Here is an 11474-nt window from a genome sequence, read left to right on the forward strand (position 1 = left end):
GTGTATGCATGTGTGTTGAGTGTATGTGTTCGACCTGCGTTCTTACCTCCACATCAAACCCAAATACCTTACAGCTGCCACTTTAACAAGAATAGCCTCATCCTCTGTGCTGACACTGTATCACAGATTCTTCCTAGCTACAGTGTGCCATTGGCCTCATTCTGACGGGTCTTGGCACATTACAAGAGGCAGGGCTCATGTGTAATGCACGTCAGGGGGAGGAATGGCTTACATAACTGGGACAGATTTAGCAGAAGGAGAGGAGGCAGAGACTGGGATGGGAGCAGTAAGCTGTCGGCAGGGGCAACACACCCGTGTGGCTGCTCCTCGCAAGGTAGGCTGTGGGGGCTCTGGCAGCCTGTTGACAAGAGGTGAAGGAGGCATTGGCCTCAAGCCTGGGATGTGGTGAAGAGCATGTCAGTGATACCCACTGTGGGGGTGGGGGTGGGAAGGCTGTAAGGTGAAGAAAGCAAAGCCTTGTTGTGAGGCAGAGATTATGTTCCTGGTGTTTCATGGAGAAACCAACAGTTGTTTCCCTAGATGATTTCAGCTGTATCTAGGATATCTAGTACCTCATACAAAGCATTGAGTTTTACCTGGTGAAAAATGTACCTCAGCAAGTGAGGCTTGAGAGAACAAGAAAGAGTACCTGCCAAGTTGGGCTGAACCTGCAATGCTTCAGGGACAGAAAGTTTATAGAGTGGCTTCCTTGGTTCTTGTCAGGGTGGCAACATCCAGGGCTCCTGGAGCCTAGGCTGGAAGTGCCTCTGGTCAGAAATGGGTCCCATCAGATCAGGTCTGGAAGAGCTGTGGGAACTACGGGGGCATCAGTGCCTGCAACCAAAGTCCCTAGAGCCAGCCCCACTGCTAGAGAAGCCTCTGTCTGAATGGCCTGTGCCTCAGTTCATCAATCTCTTTTTACCGGAATTTCCTCTGAGGCCCATTAGGGGGCAGCAGCATCTGAAGGTAGGTCAATGGAGTCCTTATGAGGGGTCTGGGAGAAATCTAGAAACCACCAGTCTCAACTGCCAATCTTTTTTCTACAGATTTTAGGCCTTGTAGCCAAAGGCTCCTTTGGAACTGTCCTGAAGGTGCTAGATTGTGCCAGGAAGTGTGTATTTGCGCTGAAGGTATTCTCCACATTATGCTCTTCTCCCTGTTTCCATTCTTAGTTCCAGATAAGTTTAAGGGCATAAATAATTCAATACACTGGTCTCCTCTGTAAGTCATCACTCATTTTTTACAGGTGGTGCCCAAGGTAAAAGTCCTGCAGAGGAACACCTTGAGGCAGTGTAAAGAGGAGATTAATATCCAGGTATGCAGAGTTCTGGAAAGAATGGTGGAAAGAACTAAATTTGTAGGTGGAGAAAATACCTTTTCTTGCTCAGATTAGCTTCTTTCCCTGGATTTGACCTCCATTTGTTTCAGCCCTAGTTTAACATCAGACTAGATCCTGGGAAAAGTAGCCATCGGCTACCAACATAGTTAACATTAGCTCTTGGCAGAAAAATCTCCAGTATGTTTCTTATGCTGGTTGTAGGATTACCATGCTGTCAGTCTCAGTTACTGAGTTTCTGTAAATTGACAAGTGAGACAGCAGCTCACATTCTGTAGAACCAATTTTTGGGCCATCTTTATTCTCACTGACCTTCTTGTTTCCTAATTTCCTGTTTTCTTTGTCCCTAGCGACACATCAGTCATCCTTTCATACACAGCTTGGGGGACAGCTGGCAAGGAAAACGGCACCTCTTCATTAGTGAGTGTCTAGCTTGTCATTCCCAAAAGTCCTTGTGCCATTGTCCCCACCTAAGGCTACCTCTCTGGGCTTTTTCTGTCCCTATTGTATTCCCTTTCTCATAGCACTTCTCTCCTAAAGAGAGAGGGAACAGCAGGTGACATTAGATTGGGAAGGAGCCCAGGAAAGAAGCTTCCACAACAACGCCTACATTTCTGGTGCTTTGCAGTGTGTAGCTACTACAGCACAGATCTGTACTCCCTGTGGTCAGCTGTTGGCTGCTTTCCTGAGCTTTCCATCCGTCTGTTTGCTGCTGAGCTGGTCCTGGTGCTGTGTAAGTGAAATGGGTAAAGGAAATGGGGAGGGAGAGGCAAGTTGCAGGGGATGAGATAAATAAAATTGATATTAACTTTGAAAATCAGCAGATCAGGATAGGGATGGAGTAGGGCCTACCAGGAAAATCAGCAAGGACAGGATAGCTCAGATCACTCCATGCTTACTGTCATCCACAGGCTATCTCCATGACTTGGGCATCATCCACCGAGATGTGAAGGTAGAGTTAAGTATTATTTCCCTTTGAGGAGAACCCTCAAAAGTCGGGTCCATGAAAGCACGTTGAGATCTGAGAACATCTAACCTTGGGGCCCCCATGGGTGCCAGACATAAGTACAGATCTGAATGTTGAGCCCAGCTCAGTGTTTCTCAGTGCTCACCTTGCAAGCACTGGGTGCTGGTTTGTGTCCCAGTTGCTCCACTTCCCATCCAGGTCTCTGCTACGGCCTTGAAAAGCAATAGGGGATAGCCCAAAGCTTTGTGACCCTGCAGCCATGTGTGAGACCCACAAGAAGCTCCTGGCTCCTGTGGATCATCTTAGCTTTGGATGTTGTAGCCACATGGGGAGTGAAGCAGCAGATCGAAGATCTCTCTGACTCTGTTTCTGTGTAAATCTGACGTGCCTTTCCAATAAAAATAAATAAATCTTAAAAAAAAAAGATTTGGATGCTGAGTAGGGCACCTTCTTCAGGTGGGGTTATATTTGATGAAAAGGTTGAAAAGAAGATGAATAATAACTTCTCACCTCTATCTTTTCAGATGGAGAATATCCTTCTGGATGAACGAGGTAAGTCTTTGTTTCCCAGCCCCAGTGTAAGAAGCACCTTGGTTTGGCAATAAATCATGGCCAGTGAGAAGTAGAATGGAGTGATGCTAATTGCCTTTTTTCATAGGTCATCTGAAACTAACAGACTTTGGTCTGTCCCGCCATCTACCCCGTGGAGCCCAAGCTTATACCATCTGTGGTACTCTTCAGTACATGGGTGAGAGACTAAAGCTGATGGGTAAGCAGTGGGTAAGATAGCCAACGGACATCAGTGACAAGTATCTTTCAAATCTGTAGCACCAGAGGTCCTGAGTGGAGGGCCTTACAACCATGCTGCTGATTGGTGGTCCCTGGGTGTCTTGCTTTTCTCCCTGGCAACTGGAAAGGTGAGAACAGTGTTGTGCAAAGAAAGCAGCTTTGCCCTGTGAGTGGGAAGAAAGACCATAGGCAATCTTGCTTTATTCCCATTCCTGCCTCTTAACTCAGTTCCCAGTAGCTGCAGAGAGAGATCATGTGGCCATGTTGGCAAATGTGACCCACTGTGACTCTGAGATCCCAGCGTCTCTTAACCAGGAGCTCTCACTTCTACTTCATGAGGTAAGAGTAAGCACTGCCTTTTCTTGAGTACCAGACCATTCACTCTCTCCTTCCCTTCCCTTTGAAGTGATATTCCCAGTTCCAACGATTGATTTTTTTTTTAGACAAGCTCCAATTAACCACGTAAACACCTAGCTAGTTCTTCAGAGTTGATTCCCAAGTTTCTGATCCCCTAAATCTCCTCCCCATCCAGAACAGATAAATTCTGACAGTATTCTAGTTCTGCACTTCTGCCACCTGAAAATGAACAAATACAGTAGCTTTATTCCTACTTTTGCCCCAAATTATCCTTTATTTCTCCCTCTTTTTCAAATCTCTCACTCTGCAGGGTCTTTCTAACTCCCCCAGGCCCCTGCTCCATGAATGTCTTTCCACCTTCTCTGTTCCGCTCCTTCTCTACCTCAGTCCCTCATCCTTCATGCTCTACTTTCCTTCAGCTCTTATGCCAGAATCCCCTCCACCGGCTACGTTATCTACATCAGTTCCAGACCCACCCTTTCTTTCGGGGTGTGGCATTTGACCCAGAGCTCCTACAGAAGCAACCAGCAGACTTTGTCATGGAAACACAAGTTACACAACCTAATCCATTGGAGTTCATGCCCTTTAAGGACTTTGACTGCGATCTGGAATCGTTCCTGGCAAACCTCATCCATGCTTGACCCTCCACTCATGCTTGGACTGCTGCTAGATTGGGGCCAGCTGAGAAAATCGAGTTTTTTATTTTGTAGCCCCTTGCCATTTTATTCAAAGTGTTGGAGCCAGATCTAAGTCATTCTGCTGTTGGTAGCCACAGCTGGTCTTAGCCTTTCCCCAACACACAGCACATCTCTCAGTTCACTTGTCAGATGAGGGTGGAAACCTTTTCCTTGGCTTTATTTCTTGCTCTTATCCTCAAGTAGCTGAAATTGGCTTCTATTTTTCCTTCTCCTTATGTCTCTGCCGTGTTTCCTTTCTTGGGCAGTAGTAACACTTAATAGGTCCCAAGATGCTATTTATGCGTTAATTGGCTGACTGGAAACTATGAATATCTTCCAAAGATCTCAAAAGCTCTCATTTTTAAACCCCTAAATTTGCACTAAAAAATTGTGATCTTGGAGCCCCAGACCAGTCTTTAATCAGTATAATTTTTAAGAATTAGAAAGTGAATCCAGTAGCCTAGTGTGAGGAAGAAAACAAACATAAAAGAAAAATATAGCTGATTTAAATATGTTCTCTAGGGGTAATTAGAACAGCTATATAAATTTTTGCTAAACCTCCTTGAAAGACACAGGATTCTGTTCCTAATGGACAAGCAATTCAGAGGACATGAACCCCAAGATTAAAGGTTACAAATATAGCTCAAGAAGCATTTATTTTGTAAGAAAAATCCTTTGGACCTTGAGTTTGTATACATTTCTAGGTTACATGACTTTCATGCTTTCTTTTTATTTACTATTTCTTTTTAATGTCTTTAACTGCTCAAAAACTTAATTTGTGTTCTGAAGTTTAGGGGGATAATTTTTATTTTTATGGTAGGCTTTTTTTACCTTATAGCTAGCTAGCATTTTGCTAACCTCTTCAGAGTTGCTTTACCTAGTTTGTACTTTGGCCATCCATCAAAATCTATGAAACTTAATAGCTGTGGATACTCTAAAAGGATGTGTTCATAATATTGAAGGGTGCATGGGCATTTTCTTTGGGCCTAGTTGTGCTTTTCCTTAATTGCTGTTTGATTCTTACTTTAAGGAATTTAGATATTCAACTGATTGAGGTTTACTCTTTGTATTAATGCTAGACCACTTAGTACCTGACCCATGGTCTACCTCTAGGAAGTATTTAACATGTATACTAGTTATGCTTTTGGTTCTAGCTCCCTGTCTTTATTTTCCTTCTTCTCATTTTTAAATTTTAATCTTTTTAGATTACTATGTTATCAATGTCTTTGTACATCTTTTTTGTAATAAGATTGGGATCTAAATAAATAGAATGTATTCTTAATTGTTTCATCTCATAGGTTTCTCTTTACATACTTTATAATATTATTATTATTGGTAAGTTGTAACCAGAATTGCACACTGGATAAAAATCCTGAATACTAAACAGGAATTGATGATTTCCAGAATAATAGAAAACATTAGATTAGAATTTAGAATTGGTGCCTAGATCCAACAATTATGTCAATGTCTTTAAATAAGGCATTTCAAATTTTCTGGATTATTGTTTTCTTGTGGTATAAAATCAGGGGTCTACAACCACTGGTGGATAACTGTGAAAATGGGGTTCAGGTTTCTGTGATGCTTTTTCAAAGGGCACATGCAGAGAGGCTTTTATTATCCTGTGTGCATGGCTCAATGTTAATGTCATGAGGGTTTTTTTCATAGGACCAAGTTTCATAAAGTAAATTTTGAAAAAGATTTTCTCCATTCAGAATCACTTACCTATGTACATAATACCTATCACTTACTCCCCTGAAATACACATAGCATTTGTTAATATACACTCTGAAATGATATTTTAGCCCTATGCTTTGATTTTTTACTACGTAAAAGAAACCGGATAAACATGTAAACATGGATGTTTTACTGTATATAAGTAAAAACTGGAAATTAGTCAATACTAATCCTTTTATTCTTCTGGAAAAGTCTTTGTAGTTCATTGTTTTAACCTCTAATGTAAGTTATTTTTATATTGTATATGTAATTTGTAATCTCAATTCCTTGGTTGCTTCAAATAATGTCTTCAATGTAGAAATACTGTCAAAGCTTTTTTAAAAAAATAAATCAGTCACATACACTGAATTATTAACCCTTTTGATGGGCTGAATTGTGTCAATTGTGTTTTTCCTGCGCACACAATTTTTTAAACACAATTTATTTACTTATTTGGGAGTCTGAGTTAGGGGGAAACATGGATCTTGTATCCGCTGGTTAACTTCCCAGAGGGCCTTCATGGCCAGGGCTGAGCCAGGCCAAAGCCAGGAGTCAAGTGCTTCACCTGCTCCCCCAAATTTTTTAAGATTGAAGTCCTAACTCCCTGTACCTCAGAGTGTATTTGGAGAAGGGCGTTTAAAAAATTAAATCAGGGCCTGGTGCGATATAGTGGTTAAAGTCCTGGCCTTGCACGCTCCGGGATCCCATATGGGCGCTGGTTCTAATCCCAGCGGCCCTGCTTCCCATCCAGGTCCCTGCTCGTGGCCTGGGAAAGCAGTCGAGGACGGCCCAACACCTTGGGACCCTGCACCTGCGTGGGAGACCCGGAAGAGCTCCTGTCTCTTGGCTGCGGATTGGCTCAGCTCCAGCTGTTGTGGTCACTTGGGGAGTGAACCATTGGAGGGAAGATCTTCCTCTCTGTCTCTCCTCCTCTCTGTATATCTGACTTTCCAATAAAAAGTAAATAAATCTTAAAAAAAAAAGAAAGAAAGAAAGAAAGAAAATCAAAGGGCCTGGTGCAGTAGCCTAGAGGCTAAATTCCTTGCATTGCATGTGCTGGGATCCCGTATGGGTGCTGATTCATGTCCTGGCGGACCTGTTTCCTATCCAGCTCCCTGCTTGTGGCCTGGGAAAGCAGTCGGGGACAGCCCAAAGACTAGGGACCCTGCACCTGCATGGGAGACCCAGAAAAGGCTCCTGGTTCCCAGCTTCAGATTGGCTCAGCTCTGGCTGTTGCGGGCACTTAGGGAGTTAATTAATGGATGGAAGCTTTTCCTCTCTTGTCTCTCCTCCTCTCTGTATATCTGACTTTCCAATAAAAAAAATTAAATATATATATACAATAATAATAAAAGTTACTCTCAAGTATTTTTTCAAAAATGAACTCATAAATGTGGGCCCTAATCCAGTATGACTAGAATCCTTATAAAGAGTTTAAGCTTCCCATCCTTGATACCAGTATTCCATATCAGGGTACTGGGTTTAAATCCCATCCTGGCCTAGCATCCATTGTTGCAACCATTTGGGGAGTGAACCAGTGAGCAGATTTCTCTCTGTTTCTGTCATTCTGTTCAAATAAAAACATCTTGGGCCCGGCACAATAGCATAGCGGTTAAAGTGCTCACCTTGAATGTGCTGGGATCCCATATGGGCGCCGGTTCTAATCCCCACAGCTCCACTTCCCATGCAGCTCCCTGCTTGTGGCCTGGGAAACCAGTTGACGACAGCTTTGGGACCCTGCACCCATGTGGGAGACCCAGAAGAGGCTCCTGGCTTCGGATTGGCTCAGCACCAGCTGTTGCGGCCAGTTGGGGAGTGACTCAGTGGACGGAAGATCTCTGTCTCTCCTCCTCTCTGTGTATCTACCTTTCCAATAAAAATAAATAAATCTTAAATAAACACATCTCTTACCAAAAACAAACAAACAAACAAAAAATTAGCACAGGATACAAAGGGGAGACCCTGTAGACAAGAAGATGGCCATTTTAAATAAGGCAGCAAGAGAGGCCACAGAAGAAACCAATCTTGCTATCAAATTAATCCTTGACATCTAACCTCCAGAATGGTGAGAGAATTTTTCTGGTTTAAGCCATTCAGTCTGTGAAGCTTTGATATGACAAGCTTGTAGGAGGACATTGTGAGCCTGGAAGGTTTGCATTCATTGGGCAGTATTTGCATGGAAACAACCAAATGACTACCTCTTGCATACCTGTTGGGAGATAGTTCCCATGGGTTGAGTAAACAGCATGTAAATGAGAACACCTAGCGCGATGTAAAGACTAAAGGAATTCCAATCTAGAGTGCGAAAACAGTTGATGGTTTTGTTTATGTGCTCGATACTTCCTCCCCTACCCAATACGGACTTTCAGAGTATAAAGTCTGATGCCCCTAATAAACTTCGGCTTTGACCATCAGTCAGGGTCCACGCGTGTTATTATCGGCTCCGTGCACCAAGTCCGTCGCTGCGGGACAGCGACACAAGCTCAGCAAACTACTCTGAGGAATTCTAATAATTAGGAATTTCTTTATTTGCAAAAATAATATGCTTTTTTCTTCCCCATAGTGTGTGCATGCATGTATGTATGCATTTTTTCTAAAAACATACTATTTCAGATTTCATTGGCCCCTTTCAGCGTTCTGCTGATAGGGAGCCCTACTGGAGAAAACCTGTCACACTGCCTCCTTTGTTCTTGCACACAGAAGCAGGGTTAATAATTCAAGCTTCCATCCTCAAGTTCACTCAAAACTTCTCCAGGTAGATACTTCTCCAGGTTTCTGACTTGGGTTACACAGTAGGATTTTTATAAAATCGTCGATCCTAATACTAAAACTTAGGATTTAAAAAGTTATTAATTTATTTGAAAGGCAGAGCATCAGAGAGAAAGAGATCTTCTGACCACTGGTTTAATCCCTAAATGGCTACAACAAGCAGAAGTGAACAAGCAGAAGGGCAAAAGGACTTGGATCCTTCCCAGGCCATTAGCAGGGGGCTAGACCAGAAGTGGAGCATGGGCCTGGTGCGATAGCATAATGGTTAAAGTTCTCACCTTGCACGTTCCGGGATCCCATTTGGGCGCTGGTTCTAATCCCAGCAGCTCCACTTCCCATCCAGCTCCCTGCCTGTGGCCTGGGAAAGCAGTCGAGGACCGCCCAAAGCCTTGGGACCCTGCACCCACGTTGGAGACTCTGAAAGAAGTTCCTGGCTCTTGGCTTTGGATTGGCACAGCACCGGCCATTGCGCTTACTTGGGGAGTGAATCATCGGACAGAAGATCTTCCTCTCTGTCTCTCCTCCTCTCTTTATATCTGCCTTCCAATAAAACAAATCTTTAAAAAAAAATGGAGCAGCTGGGACTTGAACTGGCACCCATATGGACTGCATGTGTGCCTGTCTTGGGAGGACTAGCATACTGTATCATGGACTGGCTCCATTACTCCACTTCCAACTCAGCTTTTTCTTCTTCTTCTTCTTCTTTTTTAATTTACTTATTTTTATTGGAAAGGGAGATATACAGAGAGGATAAGAACAGAGAGGAAGATCTTCCGTCTGATGATTCACTCCCCAAGTGGCCACAACGGCTGGAACTGAGCCAATCCGAAGGCAGGAGACAGGCGCTCCTCCAGGTCTCCCACACAGGTGCAGGGTCCCAAGGCTTTGGGCCGTCCTCAACTGCTTTCCCAGGCCACAAGCAGGGAGCTGCCGGGGAAGTGGGGCCACTGGGATTAGAACCGGCACCCATATGGGATCCTGGTGCATTCAAGGCAAGGATTTTAACTGCTACACTATCGCACCAGGCTCCAATTCAGCTTATTGCGTGGTATATGGGAACACACCAGATGGTGAAGTTCTTTCCTGGCTCCTGGTTTCAGTCTAGCCCAATTCAAACCTAGAGGGATTTGAGGAGTGAATCAGCAGGTGAAAAACATCTGTCACCACCCCAACAGTATTTTAAACAAACAAAACTAGAAAGAAAAAAAGTGCCTTGTGATAACAATGTTAATGTCTATAAGAGAATTACAGATTAGAAAACATCAAAATAAAGAAAATATGAAGTTACAAGTCAGATCTCTGTCAGCTGATTTGGAAGGGTTTTTACAAATGATTGGACAAAAATGCATAAATTTAAGAAACCTCTCTTTTTTTTAAAGGGATTTCATATTTTTTTTCTTCTTCTCAGAGAGAAAGAACATGAGAGAAGAGAACCTGGGAGAGATAGAGTAACACAAGTGAAAAATGAAAGGGTGGGGTTGGGAGGGAGAGAATTGCTTAATCTTGGTCAGCATCCTGTATGGGTGCCAATTCAAGTCCTAGCTGCTCCACTTCTGACCCAGTTCCCCAGGAATGGCCTGGGAAAATAGCAGAGGAATGCTCAAGTCTGTAGAGGAGATTCCTGGCCCACAGTTTCTGGCCAGCCTAGCTTTGGCTGTTATGAACATTTGGCATTTGTGAAGTGAACAAGCAGATGCAAGTTTTATTCCTCTCTCTTCTATTCCTAACTCTTTCAGGTAATAATAATAATTGTTAAGGGCCAGTGGCATTTAATAAATACATTTTTTTAAAGATTTACTTTATTATTATTTTTTTATTGGAAAATCAAATATATAGAGAGGAGGAGACAGAGAGGAAGACTTTCCGCTGATTGACCCTAAGTGGCTGCTACAGCCGGAGCCTCCTCCAGGTCTGCCGCAAGCAGGGAGCTGGATGGGAAGTGGAATAGTTAAGTCATGAACTGGCACCCATACGGGACGATGGCAGAGGAATACCTTGCTACGCTACCGTGCTGACTGAATTTTTCTCTTAAAGATTTTATTTTTATTGGGAAGGCAGATTTACTGGGAAAAGAGACCGAGAAAGGTCTTCCATCTGCTGGTTCACTCCCCAAATGGCAACAATAACGAGTTGAGTGAATCTGGAGCCAGGAGCCTCTTTGGGGTCTCCAATGTGGGTGCAGGGTCCTAAGGCTTTGGGCCATCCTCTACTGCTTTCCCAAGCAGGGAGCTGGATCGAAGTGGAGCAGCTGGGGCAGGCACCTGCCCAAGAACAATTTTAAAGGAACATTTTCCCTTTTTTTACCCCCCTTTCATATAAAGCTTCAAAACCCTACACCTAGAGAATCCCTAGTTTGCACTAGCAAGTTCTGGGGTGCTCAACACCACATGTGGCTAGTGGCTAAGGTCCTCAACTGCTCAGTTCTAGAAGGGCCTATCCCGTGAGGGTCTTGCGGTTCAAAAAGGATTATATATGGTTTCTCCCTTTGGGAATGCTTCTGCTCAGGGTCCTCAGACCTTCCAAAGAGTAAATCCGGTGTCGAGGCGCCCAAGGAACATACAGTTCCCACTGATGATCTAGGGGTCCCTGCCTTTCCATAGTTTACAGTGGAGATTTCAAACTTGGAGAGGTCGCAAGAGACAGCGGAAATTAGTGGGACTAGTGAATGGGCATCCACAGGAAGCGGCAGGCACCACACCAAGCACACGTTTAGCTCGCTTTAACGGTGGACTTGTTGCAAGCCCTACGGTTAGCTCTAGGAAAAGGCCAGAAAGTGGCAATGCGGCCTAGATTGAGAACTGGAGAACCGACCAAACCTCAGGAAAAATCAACCACTCACCTTTCCCGTCTGAGTCTCCCTAACCCG

At 43.8% G+C, this 11474-nt stretch overlaps 1 protein-coding gene across 2 annotated transcripts; it reads left to right on the forward strand.

Moving 5' to 3' along the window:
* Positions 1-77: 77 nt before the first annotated feature.
* On the forward strand, positions 78-6331 carry RSKR (ribosomal protein S6 kinase related). 2 transcript variants are annotated; one of them, XM_041001545.1, is made up of 13 exons: positions 78-334; positions 618-620; positions 724-966; positions 1047-1130; positions 1247-1315; positions 1687-1756; positions 1965-2069; positions 2248-2288; positions 2828-2855; positions 2962-3051; positions 3132-3220; positions 3321-3431; positions 3869-6331. In XM_041001545.1, the coding sequence occupies exons 1-13, from the start codon at positions 224-226 to the stop codon at positions 4088-4090; spliced, it is 1266 nt and encodes a 421-aa protein (XP_040857479.1). In that variant the 5' UTR covers positions 78-223; the 3' UTR covers positions 4091-6331. The 2 variants fall into 2 exon arrangements, with proteins under 2 accessions (XP_040857479.1, XP_040857478.1); XM_041001544.1 differs by lacking the exon at positions 618-620.
* Positions 6332-11474: the final 5143 nt, after the last annotated feature.

This window comes from Ochotona curzoniae, unplaced genomic scaffold (genome assembly GCF_017591425.1).
Source record: "Ochotona curzoniae isolate NIBS_2020 unplaced genomic scaffold, NIBS_Ocur_1.0 scaffold_2453, whole genome shotgun sequence".
NCBI lineage: Eukaryota > Metazoa > Chordata > Mammalia > Lagomorpha > Ochotonidae > Ochotona > Ochotona curzoniae.